The sequence below is a fragment of the Lycium barbarum genome, chromosome 5 (assembly GCF_019175385.1).
Source record: "Lycium barbarum isolate Lr01 chromosome 5, ASM1917538v2, whole genome shotgun sequence".
Lineage (NCBI taxonomy): Eukaryota > Viridiplantae > Streptophyta > Magnoliopsida > Solanales > Solanaceae > Lycium > Lycium barbarum.
In genome coordinates this window covers 120,527,127-120,547,945 of record NC_083341.1, presented here as the reverse complement: position 1 = coordinate 120,547,945, position 20,819 = coordinate 120,527,127, and the positions used below count along the sequence as shown (strand labels likewise).

The window sequence follows — 20,819 nt, the reverse complement described above, 5'->3', positions numbered from 1 at the left end:
CAACACACAAAAAAAACTTTTTTTTTTTTTTTTTTTTTTTTTTTTTTTTGCTCACTGGCACGACCTGCGACCCGTCCTGCGATTTCGCAGGTATGACCTGCGAGTCGCAGGTACGACCTGCGAAAGATTTTTTTTTTTTTTTTTTTTTTTTTTTTTTTTTCTGTCACACTATGCGACCAGACCTGCGATTTCGCAGGTATGACCTGCGTTTCGCAGGTATTACCTACGTTTCGCGGGTTATGCCACCAGATTTTTTTTTTTTTTTTTTTTTTTTTTTTTAACTGATTTTAGGGGCTGTCCGGATATCCAACATGCTCAAAACAACTCCAAAAATTCTGAAACTTTGTAGATTAGTCAAAAACCATAAACTAAACTATTCTAAAAAATAAAATTTCAAAAACGATTTAAAACTTTTAAAACGATGGGTTACCTCCCACCAAGCGCTTGATTTAACGTCGCGGCACGACGGTTACCTTTACCACTTTTCCTTCCATTTGGAAGATATGAATTTGCGCCCCAACTTTGAATCAAGATCATGATGGCGCTCATGGGGCGGTGGCAGAAAAACGAGGCCAACTTTCGGGTATCGCATTTTGCACTTCTTGGCCCTTAAGTGAGGCATGCCATTTTGTCTTCTTGGCATAGCAAACTTCAAAATGAAAACGCTTTCTTCTTCATTTTCACAATTCTCCATAGGCTCGGTTAGTTCAACTTCCATATCATCAACCAAGCACAATGTTGAAAAATGGTTGGAATGTGGTCTAAGGCGCTCCATTTTCAAATTCACTTCATTTTTGACATCCTCACCCAAAAATGAACTAGAGTCTTCAAAAACCATTATATGAACTTTTTTATGCAACTCTAGTATCATTTCTTCAATTTCGGCATCTTGCATTATATTTGGATTGGTCGGTTGGCAATTTATCATTAGCTCTTGAAAATCAATGTTGACCACTTTTTCATTGGAAACTAACTTAAAACTACTATCCATGACTATTTGATGTTGAGTATTGCATACCTCAACTTTTGCATTCAATTCGGCTTTCAAGTCACGGATAGCAATTTCAAGTTCCTTCAACTCTTGCCTTTGCTCAACATGGATTTTTACAAATTCTTCCACCATCCTCGAAATGTCTTCTCGATGATCCCCATAGGCTCTAAGTTGTTGAGCTTGAGACATAAGCCAATCTTGGCTCACTATTTCCACTTTGTCAAGGCTTTCTTCAAGTTGAGAGTCATTCAAAGCTTGTAGAAATTCACTCTTGGAGACATTCATGTTTTGGTCACTTTCTTGCCTACTTTCAACATCCTCAAGTTGTTGAGCATTATGAATCTGAACCAATAATTTCATTTGATCCTCCAAGATGTGAATAGCTTTGTCATTGCAATTAATTGCTTGCCTCAAGTCATCAAGTGGTTGCCTCAAGTCCTTAACCGCTAAGTCCTGTTTTTCAACTTTTTCAAGGATGGTCTCTAACATGAGCATTATCCTCTCATTTTGAGCATTTGAGGCTTCTTCCATTTCCTTATCCCTACTATCATCAAAATCACAACTAGAATAGTCATAGTGGGGGTTCGGGGAAGGGAAGGACAAATAATCACAATTATCCCAATGACCATTTTGACCACCACATCTATCACATATACTCCACTCATAGGTTTGGGATTGTGCGCACAACCCGCCCCCGGAAGAATTCAAACAATTTTGCCATGAGTGTGGTCCTCCGCAATAAAGACAAGGGTCATCAAAGTATGCATAACTACCATCCGACCAATTATCATTATATGATGCCATTTTTTTTTTTTAAACTGAACAGTTTTTGCAAAAAAATAAAAAACTGGACAGTTTTTCAGAACTGGACAGTTTCTGCAGAAGCAAAAACTGGACAGTTTTGCAATTCTGCAAAACTGGTCAGTTTTTCAGAACTGGACAGTTTCTGCAGAAGCAAAAACTGGACAGTTTTTCAGAACTGGACAGTTTTGCAATTCTGCAAAACTGGTCAGTTTTTTTTTTTTTTTTTTTTTTTTTTTTTTTTTTTTTTTTTAAAGCAATGAAAGTTTGAACCAAAGCAAGTTAGCTTAAATCCCAAACTAACTCAAATACGCCAAATTGTTCCCCGGCAACGGCGCCATTTTTGATAACGTCCAAATACACTCCTCAAAGAGAAAGTGTACACGGTCGTATGCAATATATTTACCCAACTATGAGTCGGGGTCGATCCCACAGGGAACAATATGCTAGGCGATTAAGAAAGTAAGGAACTTTCACCAACTACGCTAAAGCCAAACGATGGATAATATTTAGGTTTTTGAGAAATATTATAACTAATGCGGAAATGTAAACTAACCTAGAAAGCGAGTAAAATGATCAATGGCCACAAGTTTGGATACAAAGGAAATTACACTCAAGTAACGATCCAATGTATTTCACGATTTTACAACTAAGAACGGGTTTGTGTCAATAGATAATGATATCTAAAATCTCATTGAAAGTCTTCCAACCAAATCAATGAATTTCACTCTAAGCTTTTCCAAGCATTAGAGTGTGATATTAGGCACAATCAATCTAACCTCAAGTAACTATCCTCTTCCGAGCTCAAGTTATTAGATGAGTTTAATGACCCAAATTCTTGTTAATTAATCTTTCCCAACCTAGATTTCCTTTTCCAAGCTCAATCTAAGTAAATGGGTGAGTCCTAGGGTTAGCTAATCCCTTTGGAAACATTCAAGAACGAGATTAATTAAATCAACAAAGACCCACTTCAATAGCAATAAGAACCATTCAATACATAAGCACAACAAGAGTTTCAAACCAAACTTTAATCAAGAATACTTACATAAACGAGATTCAAGTTATGGAATAGAAAGCTACACACTTAGATATACAATACAAAGCAAGGAATTGAAGAAATGAATTAAAGGCTTAAGAAATACTCAACCAAATCTTCAAATCTTCAACCCCAAAGTGTGGTGTAAATACTAGTCTCCAAACTTGATGAAAAACTGCCAAAGATGAACTGAAAATTTGCCCTAGTTTTCTATTTATATGAACTGGAATGGAAGAAATCGGCGAATCCCAGGTTCTGGTCGAAAACGCTCATAATTCCTTCAGTGCGATCGCGCCACGAGACAGCGCGATCGCGTTCATGACGTCAGCGTCCCCTGTCCCTCAATCGCGATCGCGGTTTCAGTCGACGCGATCGCGTGTCATTTAAATAGCGCGTGGGCGCGGTCGCGTGAAGTCTCGGCGCGGTCGCGTGGAATTAATTTCGTGCTATGGCGCGATCGCGTGAGTACACGGCGCGATCGCGCAGAGTAATTTTCCGCGAAATTTTCCAGAACTTCCAGTTATCCCTAGTTTTGCAACTTTTTTGCTTGTTTTCCACACTTAGGCTCTAGGGACCTCATATAACCTGAAACATGACAAAAACCACGTAAAATAACACAGACTTGCTCAAAAACAAGTAAAACTTATAGTTAAAAAGCATCGATTATGGTGTAAATTCACGCCACATCAATAGTGCATCTATGTGTATGTAGTTGTCTTTGAATAGTGATTATATATATATATATATATATATATAGAGAGAGAGAGAGAGAGAGAGAGAGAGAGAGAGAGAGTATATATATTATGTTCAAAACACGATTAATATAACATTGTAGTTTGTGCTCCGTATCTAAAATTTTATTATATTAATGTTTGCTACGAATACAAAATTGGCAAATTTATTAATATTTTTTAAAAGAAAAGATTTGTTTAAAAGGAAACTATTTTCCTCTCTTTGAGATAAAATAATAGCAATATGTAAGCAACTGTTGATACTTTCAATTTTAATTCGATTAATTTAAATGTGTAAAATACTTATTATTTTTTTATCAAATTTTGATTTGGATAATTCTAATTCAAATTATTAAATTAATTTTACATGTTTAAAACGAAGCAAATTAGAAATTGATTTTCTATTTAAACAAAGAAATACTATTTTTTTAATTTTTAGTAAACATTCTCGGTTTAGCTCATTTTACTTGTCATGTTGTCTTTTGCATGGTTTTTTAAGAAAACGTCGATTAGAATTATAATTTGACTAATTTACCTTATTCATTATTTGGTCTCCATGTGATATTTTTTTTTACGACATTAATCTCTTTTCACATTTATTAGAGTAAGAATAAAAATAATAAAGTAATTAAATTCTATCTTATTTTAAAATATAAATATTTTAAGTATATTTATTTTAGTGAACATAACAAATAAATGATATGGCGGAATAGCAAATACAACAGTTTAATAGCTAGATTAGATCTCAAGCTAATCTAAAAAAAAAAAGAAAACTGTATGGTTTGACTACTTAACTTTTTGAAGAAAAACAATTTCATTTGCTCGCACTAATGGATTGATACGCACGTGACAATGAATCCATCATTATTGACTTAATGAGATACTTTGGAAATTACATGAATATTGTTTGATTTTTTTAATATGGAGTGCACTTTTTTTTTTGACATTATTAATTTGCACTATATATATATATATATATATATATATATATATATATATACACACACACACTATGTTCAAAACACGATGAATATAACATTGTAGTTTGTACTCCATATCTAAATCTTTAGTATATTAGTGTTTACTATGAATACAAAGTCTGCACTTTTTTTTGACATTATTTTTTTTAATATGGGGTCATTGTTTTTTTTTATATTGCTTGATTTTGTTAATATGAGGTTCACTATTTTTTACAGTGAGTTTGGAAATGGTGGGTTCCACTTTTTTTTTTTTTTTTTTTTTTCATATTGCTTGATGTTGTTTAGTATGAGGTCCACCCTTTATGGGGGGCACTTTTGTTTTTGGATATTATTAGTTTGTACTATTTTTATGCATATAATATATATACATATATTATGTTCAAAACACGATTAATATAACATTGTAGTTTGTGCTCCGTATCTAAAATTTTATTATATTAGTGTTTGCTACGAATACAAAGCCAACACTTTTTTTTTTAACATTATATTTTTTTTAATATGGGGTTCACTTTTTTTTTTTTTGATATTGCTTGATTTTGATAATATAGGGTCCACTTTTTTTTTCCCATGAGTTTGGAGATGGTGAGTTTCACTTTTTTTTATTACTCGGTGTTATTTAGTGTGGAGCCCACACATTTTTTTTAATTTTTAAGGGACAATGGACGACGAAGCATGGGTCTAAACACATGCTTTATATAGTTTTTTTTTTTTTTTTTTTTTAATATTACTTGGTGTTGTTTAGTATGGGGCCCACCCTTTTGGACATTATTAGTTTGCACTATTTTTATGCATAATATATATATATATATACTATGTTCAAAACACGATTGATATAACATTGTAATTTGTGCTCCGTATCTAAAACTTTATTATATTAGTGTTTGCTACGAATACAAAGTCTGCACTTTTTTTTTTGACATTGTTTATTTTTTAATATGAGATTCACTTTTTATATATATATATATATATATATTGCTTGATTTTGTCAATATGAGATACTATGTTCAAAACACGATTAATATAAGATTGTAGTTTGTGCTCCGTATTTAAAACTTTATTATATTAGTGTTTGCTACGAATACGCATGTGGCAATGAATCCATCATTATTGACTTAATGAGATACTTTGGAAATTACATGAATATTGTTTGATTTTTTAATACGGGGTGCACTTTTTTTTTTGACATTATTAATTTGCACTATTTTTTTAATATTAGTTGTTGTTTAATATATATGGGGCCCACAATTCTCTGTATCTAAAACTTTATTATATTAGTGTTTGCTACGAATACAAAGCCAACACTTTTTTTTTAACATTATATTTTTTTTAATATGGGGTTCACTTTTTTTTTTTTTTTTTGATATTGCTTGATTTTGATAATATAGGGTCCACTTTTTTTTTTCTCATGAGTTTGGAGATGGTGAGTTCCACTTATTTTTCTTTCCTTTTTTTTATTGCTCGGTGTTATTTAGTACGGGGCCCACACTTTTTTTTAAGGGACAACAGACGACGAAGCATGGGTCTAAACCCATGCTTTATATAGTTTTTTATTTTTTTATTTTTTTTTATATTGCTTGGTGTTGTTTAGTATGGGGCCCACCCTTTTGGACATTATTAGTTTGCACTATTTTTATGCATATAATATATATATATATATATATATATATATATATATATATATACTATGTTCAAAACACGATTGATATAACATTGTAATTTGTGCTCCGTATCTAAAACTTTATTATATTAGTGTTTGCTACAAATACAAAGTCTGCACTTTTTTTTTTGACATTGTTTATTTTTTTAATATGAGATTCACTTTTTTTATATATATATATATTGCTTGATTTTGTCAATATGGGATACTATATTCAAAACACGATTAACATAATATTGTAGTTTGTGCTCCGTATTTAAAACTTTATTATATTAGTGTTTGCTACGAATACGCACGTGGCAATGAATCCATCATTATTGACTTAATGAGATACTTTGGAAATTACATAAATATTGTTTGATTTTTTAATACGGGGTGCACTTTTTTTTTAACATTATTAATTTGCACTATTTTTTAATATTAGTTGTTGTTTAATATATATGCGACCCACAATTTTTTTTTATTAAATTGGAACGGATATATATATATATATATATATATATATATATTAGAATTATGGGGCTCACATTTTTTTTATATTAGTTGTTGTTTAAATAATATAAATGGGGCCCACATTTTTTTTATATTAGTTGTTGTTTAAATAATATATATGGGGCCCACAATTTTTATTAAATTGGAACGGATATATATATATATATTAGAATTATGAGGCTCACATTTTTTTTTTTATATTAGTTATTGTTTAAATAATATATATGGGGCCCATAATATTTTTTTTATTAAATTGCAACGGACGACGAGAAAGGAGCCCAACCGGCTCTTCTATACAGTTAGAATATAATAAAACTTCACTAAGTGTTGAAAAGTAATAAAAAACAAATGGGAATCGTGATTACATGTGACTCTGACATGTGTCAACTAAAATAACATTGATTCATTATAATATTAATAAAAAAGCTTTAATGTAAACTTTTAAATTAGTCCAACGTAAACATATTTTATGATTGAAAAGAAGACTTTATAGAGTCTTCTCCCCTAAAAGAGTTCGATCTAATTTGTGAATAAAAGTAATTAGCCAATTAAAATGAATTCCATTCACTTGATGTTTATATTGAATCTACAAATTGAAAAAAGCAAGGAATATATCTCCATTGAGATCATGGGAAGATTACCGGAGAAGTTATGAGGTGTGAGAGTTAAAATCAAAATGATGAGAAGTAGTAGAGGATTAACTATATATTTCATAAAAGAGTAGTAGGAGTAACTTCATAAGAGTTATGACTTATGAGCATCCACCATAATTTTATTTCATAACAACATAGTATGTATTACACACATATTTTTCGGAATAATTTCAGATCTCTAATGATTTACAATATTATGCTTACCTCTCTTATTTTTTTTTTAATAACAATTCATATTATTAATGATTATTGTAAAAAATAAGGGTCCGACTAATTTGATTCTTTTTAATAAATTCTATTATCTAATTTATTCTGTAAAAAGCTTTCTAAAACAAATTGCGTTAGATAATTATTTTCATCTTCCATTAACCCCATTCCGCTAAACTCGTTTATAGTAATGAGTCAACTATAATGATAAAATGTATTTTAAAATATTTAACATGATAAGAAGATTAGCACAAGGCATATTGGAGTTGATGCCACTGATTTGGCCACCGTAACCACTTTAGGTCGACGATTCTTTCACAGTTTCAACGCCTCCAAAAATATATACATTAATCCACATGTAATTTGTGGAACATTATGCTAATAAGCTTTCAAGCAGAGTTGTTAATATAAGAGTTCTCAGAAGCATTATAATCATGAAATTCGAAGTCTTCTTTTTTATGAATAAAGAAATAGAATTTGTTTGTGCATTATTTGGTAAAATTTGTGCGATACTAAAAATAAAGTTATTTGTCAAATTTTATTGAAAATAAAAATATTTACATCAAATCATGAAAAGTTGAGTACTCTTTTCTTATCGAGTAGAAATGCAAACAATTTAACATGTACGCTTTGTCCTAGTTTGATCATCTTCTTTTCCTGCTCAATAATTAAAGCCATATAAAATATTCTTATTTTTTTAGTATTTTATTTTAATCCTTGACACTATCATAAGCGATTTTAGCATGAATAGTTTAAATAATAAGATCATTTTAGACAAAAAGATTTTCAGTGGAAGATGGAAACAAACCGATTCTAAAGGAATTTTAAAAGATTTTTAAAATGAATAGTATATTAAAAAGGATAAATTAGTCGGATCATAATATTTCATATTAATTATTAATAATAAATAAGTTAAAGAAAATTGTTTCAAATAAATTAAAATACGGAAAGTCAGTGTAATATCATAAACCACAAGGTATGTAAATATTACAAACTTTAATCTAACTGAAGGTCTCTGAAATTATATTTTTTATCACGTAACTATAGTTAATTAAGAGGAAATGATCTATTATAACCACTTACAAATTGAATAGAGGAAAATGACCTTTCTTGATTTCTTATGTATAAAAAATGAAGATCTTATAAAAAAGACATAAAATTAAAAATAAATTTGCAAAAAACTAAAAATCAATTAATACATGTATTTTATCGAAATAATAATAATGTGTGTTTCATCTGACATATTCTTAATCATAATTTATATATCAGTTATTACAAGCTGTTCTCAGCTGTACTCCTACATCTGTTTTCCAGATATTACTCCCACATTCAAATACTAGAAAAAAACTGCATTTGTAAAATCGTGGTAGCTTCGTGTAACTTTCAGACTGAGCTGGTTAGTTAAATAATAAGATCAAGACTTGGTTTTCCAGTCAAAATACACTCTCTCTCGTCGCCGTTATATTTTCCGTTATCATACGATCTGTTCAACTTCTTCATACTGCTTCTAATTTTCGAATGAACATTTCTGTGGAAATTTAAATTGAGTGCTCTTAAATTATGGCCGAATCAGGTAAATAACTTTACTTGGATCACTTTATTTACTGTTACTGTGAGCTAGCTTTTGCGTCCAGAAATGATTTTGTTTAGATGAATTGATTTTTGTGTTTCAATATTTTTGGAGTTGGTTAAACCCTTATACGTTCAATTATTACATGCTTTAATTAGTTAAGACAGACTTTTGACTGGTTTGAGATACCAGATTAGAGAGTTTCAATGGGTGTTTATAAGGTACTCCCTGTGGCAGTTCGGATTTCTAGAGTCAGACCGTTTTATTTTGACTGTGAATTCAGATGTGCAATCTTTTAAGTTTATTGAAATAAATTTTACATATTTGGAAACTACTTAAAAAGTACCGCAAGTCACAAAAATTGACGATTCCAAATATTTTAAAAGACACATGAAAAAATTATGATCAAACAAGAACTCGTTTGAATCTCGAAATCTGAAAGGTGTCGCATAAATTGGGACTTAGGGAGTACCTTTCTTGGTCATACGATTGTAACAACTCTTGAGAAATCTTTATGGACCATGAAATTCTCCTGTTTATCGGGACATGCGACGGACTATCCTTTGTGAGCATAGGTGGAGTTACTTTTGTCTTAAAGGAAAAAAAAGAATCGAGTGTTGTAAAGAAATGAGCCTGAGTACAACAAAATGGATATAGAGGATTAGTATAGCTGACACTCACTAACTTGAGGTGGATGTATAGTTGATGGATTTGATTTCCTTGGTTAGTGGTGATCTAGAATGAAGGGAGCCTTGGAGCAACAGTAAAGTTGTCTCCGTGTGATCTATAGGTCTCGGGTTCAAGCTGTGAAAGCAGTCACTAATACTTGCATAAGGGTAGGCTGTCTACATCACACCCCTTAGGGCGTGGCCTTTTTTCTTAAGTGGTGATCTGGAACTTTGTGGTTTACAAATGCTACAGGCATGTCAGACTGGAAAAACATGAATTACAATGTGTTTGCTGAGTGGATTATTGATTCTTCGTTGTTGTTGCATTCTATGACGTTGTGACTTGTAAGTCTCGGAATCTTTATTTACTTCCTGAAGAGATCATATATCCTTGGTAAGAGCTTGTATAGGAATGAGTTTATTGTTTTATCGATATGCTATCTTTTGAGTCACAGAGGTTGTACTCTATCAAACAGAATTGCAGTATTCGATGCCTAACAACAACAACCCCCCAGTGAAATCCCACAACGTGGGGTCTGGGGAGGGTAGAGTGTACGCAGACCTTACTCCTACCAAGGTAGGACGGCTGTTTCCGAAAGACCCTCGTCCCAATAAAAAGCCTAGGGAAAAGAATACTCCATCCGTTTCAATTTGTTTGTCTGGTTTTGATTTGGCACGGAGTTTAATAAAGTAAGGAAGACTTTTTAATCTTATGGTCTTAAACTAAAGATATGTAGAATGTACCGAAATGACCTTTAATCCTTAACATGCCGTGTGGAAAGTTGGAATTAAAGAGTATCCAAAAAAGGAAAGAGACATTCTTTTCTAAACGAACTAAAAAGGAAGGCAAACAAATTGAAATGGAGGGAGTAATGGAGAAAAGCAAAAAGGTCATCTCTTTCAGCTGATTGACTAGAGTGTAAAGGTTGTCTCATTCAGATAATTGACTAAGGCCACAGCAAGGGCACACTCACTTTTGCGTTAAATGGTTCTTTCTCCTCTGTCCCATGTTAGAAGGGCTTTGCCTTTCCTTTGTACTTGCCTAGTTATTCAGTCAGTCAAGATGACCGATAATTGATTATTTAGGCTTACTCCAATGGGAAGTATCTAAAAGAGTGGACTCAAACTGACCCTCTGTAGAAGGCACTCAGTGCATCCTAAAGATCCCAGCTAGTTAGTAGTCCCCGGTTAAACACCTCTGATTGCATGGATTACAAACAGTGCAAATAAATTCGTTATCTTATTGTCTTCGAAAAGGGGAAATTTCCCTCCTACAAAGCCTGAAAGGTCTTAACCGTAGCAGTTTGATGGCATGTTATCTGTTGTCTATCTCACTTGTAAATGGTTAAACACTAAACTATTGCTCTTAATGCTGGACATAAGTTAGAGGAGTTGCAGTACACATTTGCTCGAATCCATCTCCTCAATGGATATCATAGCTCTTCCCTCATCTATCTTGTGCAAGTAAGCTCTTCCTATTAATGCCTTTCCCTGGATTTTCTCTTCGTCCATCCAAACCATTTCATGCCTGAGATGGATGAATAAATAATTAACAATACTAATTGTGAGAAGCGAAGGAGAGCCCATTAATTTGAAAAGACATTTCACATTTAGGCTTATCATTTGATTGACTAGATTGGCACATGAATAATGACATAAGAGAAACTGAGCAGCTGATCTAAAACCTTAAGGCAATGAGTGGAGTGACCAAATAATTTTAAACCACTCAAGATGTCCTTTCGTACTTGATATGACACACTATATAAGACCATAATTGAAGTCTACTTCTCAAGTATTCATAGAAGAGGAGAAAAAGAGCAGAAATTCTGTGTACCCTGCCCCAAGCTTCATAAGGGCCACTACTCCTTCCCTGCTAGTCTGTGAAACTACAGGGATGCTGGTATAGTGAAAGAGCCTACATGGGACAGTTTGCGATGATAATTTAGGTAAGAAATATGAACCTGTAATGTTGTCAAATAAAGCAAACATATTACTTCTAACTGTCCTGGCAGATAAATGGCACCCAATGGTTGGAAAACCGATTGCTATTGAACAACTAACTGTTACTTCAACCTCAAACTTCCTACTAAGTCTTAACGCTTTCAGTATTTGGAGCTAGTCCTAGATTTGTGAGAACTATTTGTAGACTCTCTGCCAAACGCTTCCTATTCTCTGGGATTGAAGATATACTACTTGATTCTGGTTGAAATATAGGGAGAAAGAAAGTGCTAAGGAATAAAGTCAAATGGAGTAATCTCGCCTTTTATTTCACTTTATAAAAAGTGCAATTTAAAGGTAAAGTGTGTTACTGTGATTGTTTAGAGTTCATAAAATTTACCTATTTTCTTCGAAGTATGTCATAACTGAATATCCTTTGTCAACATCTGGTTAGTTTTAGTGTGCAGTTAGTATGCCTATCATGACTTTGATTACTCAACAAGATCCCGTTTTCTTGTCCTATCTTACTTAGGTGTAAGGAGAAGTTACTCTTATGGTCTTAATTTCCTAGACATGTAACAGAACAAAAGCCAAGAGTTATGAATTTCTAGCATATCATATGTGTAATTGAAATTTGTAGGCACAGCACACCGAATGTATAATCGTGTTGTCACTATTGCTATTATGACAACTTTCTCATTTTGTAGAAGTTCTCCATTTGAAACTGTTTCTTTTCTAATATAGTTGTTTTCCTTGGGAAACTACTGATTGACCTTATGAATTGTTCCGCTTTGAGAATGGGTTGTAGTGATCTGTATCTGCTGAACTAGAAGATTTAGCATCTGCTGCTATTCTAAATTTCAGGATATAATATCAATGATTTGGTTCGAGAAGCCCAACTCAGGTGGTTGAAACCTGCTGAAATTCTCTTCATACTGCAAAATCATGAGAACCACCAGCTCTCGAATGAGCCACCTCAAAAGCCACCTAGTAGTCTCCTAACCCTCTTGCATTGCAACCTTGTTGTTAGAATGTTACCCTCTTTCATCATATCATCTGACAAAGTGATTGTATAAACAGGCGGATCATTGTTTCTCTTTAACAAAAGGGTCCTCAGGTTCTTCCGTAAAGATGGTCATAGTTGGCGCAAGAAGAAAGATGGGAGAACTGTTGGGGAGGCACATGAACGGCTTAAGGTAACAATTTTTAGGAAACATTGTGTTGTTAAGCCGAGGGTCTTTCGGAAACAGCCTCTCTATCTTCCGAGATGGGGGTAAGGTCTGTGTACACTTTACCCTCCCCAGACCCCACACTGTGGGATTTCACTGGGTATGTTGTTGTTGTTGTATTGTGTTGTTGATAGTGCAAATGACCTTTTTTTAGAAATATTTGATGTACTTTTCACATGGATAGAATCAATCCCCAAAATTGTGCATTTCATATTCATCTCCCCTTTCCCTGACAATATTTTGTTTAATGATAAATTCCTATCTGTTTCTTCCATGTCCAGGTTGGAAATGCTGAAGCCCTGAACTGTTATTATGCACATGGAGAGCAAAATCCTAACTTCCAGAGACGCAGCTATTGGATGTTGGATCAGTGAGTGTACTTGCTTTTATCTGTCTGTAAAATTGTGTTTTATGGTTAGGAGCACTTTTAAGACAGAAGCGCTAAGCTGACCATATTTTCAAATAACACTGTAATTATTAGTAGATGCAAAACAGAATGAAAGAAACATAGAATGCACTTAAACTTTTTCCGTCATCTCTCTCTCTCTCTCTCTCTCTCTCTCTCTCTTAATCTCTCAGAGAAAAAAGTTGTGAGGTAACTGATTGTCCTTTTGTCTTTTATTTGGTCACAACTTTGCATGATTGGGCAGTGCGCACGACCACATTGTTTTGGTTCACTACAGAGACATAACAGAGGTCAGTCTTCTGGAACCCAGTATACTCAAATATGATGTCATGACAAGAGTTCTTGGTACCACCTGAAATTACTTTTCATCAACCAAAGGAGATCTATTCATCATTAAGTTTTTGTTCTTCAGTTTCAACCATCATTTCTTTGTGTAATTTTATTTCCCTGTGAATGCGGCAATAACGTGATGCTGGAGATGCTTCCAATATCTGTATGTACAGCTAAGAGTTAAATCTGCTTAAAGCATCTTATCGAGCTGTTTATCTTGTAGAACTTAAATAAGTTGCAATATAATATGTTAAAAGTATAATTAGTACTAACATCGTTAGTTTTACATATGAGTACAGGGTAGGCAGAACCCAGCCTTCATGTCAGAATCTTCTCCAATTTCTTCTGCTTTCTCTCCCAGTCCAAGCTCCTATTCTACTCAACAGACAGGCTCCACTGTTATTGCCGGTGAATCTTATGAGCAATACCAGAATCAATCTAGCCCTGGTGAAATTTGCTCTGATGCAGTCATCAATAATAACGGGATGTCAGACATCACAAGGAGAACAGAGGAAGTCATCAGTTCCCCGGGGATTGAGATGAGTCAAGCATTGCGAAGGCTCGAGGAGCAGTTAAGTTTAAATGATGACAGCATCAAAGAAATTGATCCTCTCTATGCTGATGCACTAAATGACGAGAGTTCACTTTTCCAGATGCAGGGGAATTCAAACAGTCTGCTGTTGCAACCTCATTCAGGTTTGTCATTTTCATGCCTTAATATTATTGAAGAACGCACATTTGATCCTTATGATTCTCCGCTTTGGATTTATATTACTGGCAACTCAAAGCTTGGAGATTTTCTTACTTATATATGTGCTTTGTCATGAACTAGGTAGATATTAGATATTTCTGTTAATTTGTTTGGTGTGGCTGGCTGCTTGTTCTTGGCCTTGAAACTGTTGACCGGGACTATTAACAGTAGCTTTTTTGAGTTAGAGGTGTTTGCATTTATTTATATATTTATATATTTTCCCTAATCATTTAACCTCAGCTGAATGTTGATTGATACATAAGCATCTGAAGGGCCATTTAGAGTTAGTCAAAAACTGTACACTATTAGAGTTATTCCATTTTAGTCATGTAACTAGTTATAGTTTTTTATGGTACAGTTGGTTTTGAGTAGTAACTTTTTCGAGGCTTTTATATGTTTTAGTTATCCACTACTGAATATTGTATGCATATGATTGTGTAGTGCGATACTGCTTGTATGGAGATTTTCCCATTATTAACAAAATTATTTACCTTATCAAAAAAAGTGAAACTGTACCTTTTAAGATCTGACACCAGTTAAATTGATGCTTTCTCTTGGATATTTACTTCCATTCTTATTGCGTGCATTATTCTTGTACTTATTTTTATCTTTAGATGGAGTTCTCATATTTTTCTTGCTCAGAAGCAATAAATGTGAAGGTATGCTAATAAGAGTGTGCCTCTGTAGGTGAGAGCAGTGAATCTCATGATCAAGATCTGACTCAGGATGGTCACATGTGGAAAGATATGCTGGATGACTATGGGGTTTCTGCAGCTGCTGAATCACAAACCAAATATTTGCACAAGTTGGATGAGAATGTGAGAAAAGTGTACTTTGTAGTCACCTCTGTTTCATTAGGACTATAGACGCATTATAACATCAAAATATAGTGCGAGATTGGACCTTATTTCAGGGCAGTCTCGCCAAATACAACATCTGCTAATTCTAAGACCTAATCATCTTTTTACATGTCTGTATGTACCATAGGCAATGCTGCAAACCTCATCAGAGAGAGGGGCCACAGAAGCATATGAAAGCTACAAATGGCCTAATTTCAGTGACGAGGAGGCTCAGAAGGGTAATAGCCTTTTCACCTCCAGAGTATAATTAATGTTTACTACCTCTAGAATGTCAGTAATTAGTTAATTTCTGGAAAACTCGTATTTCCTTGCAGCTTCTGTACCGGCTTTTAAACAAATTAAAGATTTCAAGCATGCTACATATCCTCCAGAAATAACTACTTTTGGATCCAGCCCTGACCAGTATACAACAATATTTGACCAAGATCAGATTGGTACTTCTCTTGAAGATGAGATGAGCTTAACTATTGCCCAGAAGCAGAAATTTACAATTCGAGATATATCCCCTGATTGGGGGTATTCATCTGAGGCAACAAAGGTACATGTCAGGATTTAGTTAATTGTTGGTTTTTGTACCATAAAACTTGCCTGCTCCCCACGGTTCTGCACTTGTGGTGTTTGTTGAAATTTTGTTTTCTGCATGTGCAAGTAGTGTCGAAATCCCAGTGGATTGCTTATATGTTTGTTTAGTCATTTCAAATTTCAGTATTCTATTTTCCATGCCTCAAAACCTTATGATTATTATGGAGCACACAGATTTCCATTATTTTGCAACTGGCCAATTTAAATGGTATTACTTCAAAATCTTGGATGAAACACTTTTATTTCATGGCTTAATTTGACTCACTATTTTTGGACGCTGAAAAAATAGGCACTTTAAAGTAATAAAAAGTTCAAAAGGAAGAAGAGCTGCTACTGGCTCCAGCAACCAACTCTTGATGGCTAATTCAACTCTCTTTTAACAACCTTGGAGATGCTCGAATGCCCCTTAAAACTTTGATATCTTTGTTCAGTTGAAGCCTCTGTAAATGATTTCCTATAGTCAAATTATTCAGCATAATTTGAAGTTAGCTTTTCAAGAAGGCTGTTTAAAATCCTTTTGTGCACCTAATATATATGTATGATCATGCTCAGGATATTGACAAGTTAGTTACTATGGTGTATTTAATAGTTTTCAGCTGGTTTAACGTTCTAGCTCTTCATTGCAGGTTGTTATCATTGGATCTTTTCTTTGTAACCCTTCAGAGTCCACGTGGACCTGCATGTTCGGTGATATTGAAGTTCCTGTTCAGATCATTCAAGAAGGTGTCATCTGTTGTCAAGCTCCTCTTCACTTGCCTGGTAAAGTCACCCTCTGTGTTACTAGCAGCAATCGGGAGTCATGCAGTGAGGTGAGGGAGTTTGAATACCGGGTTAAGCCTGATGATTATGCTCGAAATAATCAACCTGATGTAGAAGGAGCTTATAGAAGTACAGAGGAACTGTTGTTACTTGTCAGGTTCGTGCAGCTGCTTCTATCAGACTTATCTGTCCAAAAAGGAGATAGTTCTGGATTAGGCAATGATTTCTTGGAAAAATCCAAAGCAAGTGAAGATTCGTGGGCCCAGGTCATTGAATCTCTGCTGTTTGGAACTTCAAGATCAATGGTAACCATTGATTGGCTTCTTCAAGAGCTTTTGAAAGACAAGTTCCAGCAGTGCCTTTCTTGTAAATTGCAACGAAAAGATAATCAGATAGGCTGTTCTTTATCTAAGAAAGAGCAAGGAATAATTCACATGGTTGCTGGATTGGGATTTGAGTGGGCACTGCACCCAATTCTAAATGCTGGAGTCAGTGTTAACTTCCGTGATATTAACGGCTGGACTGGGCTGCACTGGGCTGCACGATTTGGAAGGTAATCTATGTTTTTTTGTTTGATAAATGACTTCTCTATTTACTGTACTTCAGATCTCACGTTATATTGGTGTCAATAGCAATAGAAGCTGGATTAACAACTTTTAGGAAGTCAAAACATGTCCCACTTCTAGCACCCAGGGCGCAATGGGTAATGTGAGGGTTAGGTGCACGTCACTGGTTTGAACCCTGCCTCAAACAATAGCCTGGCATTTAAGGGGAGAAGGGTAGAAGAGGGGGGTGGCATAATCCACAGAGTTTCGTCCCATGCACCACCTGCCTGTGGGGTTTCTTTGTTATGTTAAAGAAAGGAAAAAAAAAATGTCTTGCTTCTACATTCTGAGTATACATACAAAAAGTATAGACATGAATGATACTTCGATTTTTGCCTTAGTCGCTCAGTTATAGCAGCTTTACAGAATATTTCGTCCAATTCATACTTTGCCTATGTGAAATTTTAAAATTGAGCACATTTGGCAATATTTTCCAACTTTTCAAATTCATAATGGAGTAATCTATCGACAACATGGAGAGATGCAGCTTTGAAGCACACCATGGATATTGAGATACACGGGCAGATGTGTGGGTTAGGCACATGTCACTGGTTTGAATCAACAACAACAACATACCCAGTGTAATCCCACAAGTGGGGCCTGGGGACGGTAGGATGTACGTAGACCTTACCCCTCTACCTTTGTGGGGTAGAGAGGTTGTTTCCGATAGACCCTCGGTCAAAAGAAACGTAGTCAATGTAGGATTGCAAGAAAAATAAGAAAGGTTTGAACTCTGCTGCACAAAAGAAGCCTGATATTTGAGTGGAGATTATGCACCACGTTGAAATTGTGCACCATTGGCCCTCAGATTTCTCGGTTGAAAAATAATAGCAATAATAAAGAGAGATATCAGAGTGAACTCCTTGAATCTTTCTCCCTCTATATATGTCTCTGTCTATGTTTGCATGTGTAGTGAATTTGCTTATGACAATCCCTACGAGGGCCTTATGCATGGTAGCCGTAATAAGCTCAGTTTATTGTATATACTTATCTGTGACAGGGAAAAGATGGTCGCTTCACTCATCGCATCCGGGGCATCGGCTGGAGCTGTTACAGATCCCTCTTCACGAGACCCAGTTGGTAAAACTGCTGCATCAATTGCTTCTAGCTGTGGTCATAAGGGACTTGCTGGATATCTTTCAGAGGTAGCTCTCACCAGTCATCTTTCATCCCTCACATTCGAGGAGAGTGAGCTCTCAAAAGGTACTGCTGATGTGGAAGCTGAAAAAACTATTAGTAGCATATCAAACACAAGTACCACCATAAATGAGGATCAATGTTCTCTAAAGGACACTTTAGCTGCAGTCCGTAATGCAGCTCAGGCTGCTGCAGGTATACAGTCTGCATTTCGAGCACATTCATTCCGCAAAAGACAACAGAGAGAATCTGTTGTTTCTGCTACCGCAAGTGGAGATGAATATGGTATCTTCTCGAACGATATTCAAGGTCTTTCAGCTGCATCAAAGTTCGCATTCCGCAACACGCAAGACTCCGACTCAGCAGCCTTAGCTATTCAGAAGAAATATCGAGGATGGAAAGGCCGGAGAGATTTCCTTGCATTCCGCCGGAAAGTAGTGAAGATACAGGTGCTTTAAATGTTTGAAGTCAAAATTGACATTTTAAGTCTCATTATACTCGATTTTCTAGGGGAAGTTAAGCGTGATAGACTTCAAATACAATCTGTCACTAATATAGAAGTCGTAATCATATTTATCCAAAGAAAGAACATATAAGTTGGGATCATGTGTCAGTTGGGGAGTTTTTTTTTTTTTTTTTTTTTTTTTTTTTTTTTTTTTTTTTTGAGGGGGAGAATTTAGAGTAGAAAATAATTCGTTCAGCAGAGAAAGTGACCTGCTGGTGATTTCCATGGCAGGCTCATGTACGAGGCTATCAGGTTAGAAAGCAATACAAAGTATGTTGGGCTGTTGGAATCTTGGAAAAGGTGGTGCTAAGGTGGCGTCGACGAGGTGTTGGTCTTCGGGGATTTCGACATGAGACAGAACCAATTGATGAAAGTGAGGATGAAGACATTCTCAAGGTGTTCCGCAGACAAAAAGTTGATGCTGCTCTTGATGAGGCTGTCTCAAGAGTGCTATCAATGGTTGAATCTCCAGGGGCACGCCAGCAATATCATCGGATTCTTGAGAAGTACCGACAAGCTAAGGTAAAACATCATTCTACTATAGCATTTCTGTGATTAATAGGCATGAGCTAGTGAACTTCCAATAGATGGATGTTTACTTGGTATTTTGCATGTGGAATGCTTTATGTACGTCATTTGGGATTGAACCCTATCCGGCCTCTATCTCCTTTGTAAAATTTTAGGGATACAGATGCATAAAGTATATATTCCAGCATATCTGGTATAGCCATGTGTTTTATTCACAGCATACTTCATTCTTTTGAAGAAAATTGTGACACACTGTTCAGGCTCCTCTCATTAAACCACTTGGTTTGCCACATTCTCTGGCAGCATAGTAGTTTGTAGAGCAGTGTGTGACTCTGTGAAACTCTACTAAGGGCGGCATTTTGTCAATTTTAAGGAGGGGGATAGGGAGCATTTTTAGATCCGCTTTCATAGTTCGAAATCAGGAAAATCGCATGTACTAATATTTTTGTTGTACGGCAGGCTGAGCTCGAAGGAGCGGACAGTGAAACAGCATCAGCTGCTCATGGTGAAATGTCTAGCATGGAAAATGATGATGTATACCAATTTCCTAGTTATTAATCCAACAGACCTCTTCATTGTCATATAAACTAGTCTCAGCAGGAATTCTACAGTGAGGTTTGATTATTGCAAATTGTAAGTCATTGTGAGGTATGTAATTTGTAGGTGTTGCTGTTCATAATATGTGTATAGGTTTGATAGGTTCAAGACTTAGAACTTTTTAATAGTTGATGCCTGTAAGATTAGCTTGGAAGTTTTTTTCTGTTTTTTGTTTTTTGTTTTTTCTTTTGTTCTTGAGCGCCGTCAGGTGCTAAGTAGTTGATCTTTAAAGGGTAAACACTTGGGAAAGCTTGTCGTATAGTCACTTGCATGACTGCCTATTTGGTTTTGTTCTTTCAGGAAAGCTTAAACATATCAGTAGAAATTGCCAGTTCTTTTGCATAAATTTTGATTTTCAAAATCAATTTCAAGCCAATGGGATTGATTTTGGAAATCAAATTTATTTGCTGTTTTGACCTACCGTTATACAATAGTCTAATAACAATCTTGCTGAGTCCGTTTGTTTATTTAACAGAGTTCATCAATCAAAAAGTCTCAATTTGTCAAACAGAACAAGCAGATTTTCCAAATCGGACTCGAGACTTTTGGTCACTTGGAGTTAGATTCTAGAGCTAAGCACAGTTCATGTGTCGTCAATGTGCAGGGGAATTGGTTTAATTTTGCAGCAGGCGTGATCGTTTGTTATTTTTAACAATTTCTTGATCAGATAACCGGACATTATTAATAGTCTATTTGATCAAAGCTTCTGAAAGGTCAAAAATACTTATTCTTCAAAAAGAAAAATGCTTATTTTAGAAAATAAGGGTGTTTGGCTAAGCTTTCGTGAAGAAATAACTGCTTTTTAA

General features: G+C 34.8%; 1 protein-coding gene across 2 annotated transcripts; it reads left to right on the top strand.

The window, feature by feature from the left end:
• The first annotated feature begins 8,840 nt into the window (after positions 1-8,840).
• On the top strand, positions 8,841-20,338 carry LOC132641295 (calmodulin-binding transcription activator 4-like). Of its 2 annotated transcripts, XM_060358222.1 has the most exons (13): positions 8,842-9,121; positions 12,589-12,714; positions 12,805-12,920; positions 13,235-13,323; positions 13,604-13,649; positions 13,989-14,385; positions 15,128-15,258; positions 15,428-15,518; positions 15,615-15,838; positions 16,509-17,194; positions 18,247-18,832; positions 19,120-19,410; positions 19,876-20,338. In XM_060358222.1, exons 1-13 carry the CDS (start codon positions 9,109-9,111, stop codon positions 19,972-19,974), a joined length of 2,895 nt encoding a protein of 964 aa, XP_060214205.1. In that variant the 5' UTR covers positions 8,842-9,108; the 3' UTR covers positions 19,975-20,338. The 2 variants fall into 2 exon arrangements, with proteins under 2 accessions (XP_060214206.1, XP_060214205.1); XM_060358223.1 differs by lacking the exon at positions 12,589-12,714 and having other exon boundaries at positions 8,841-9,121.
• The last annotated feature ends 481 nt before the right edge of the window (positions 20,339-20,819 follow it).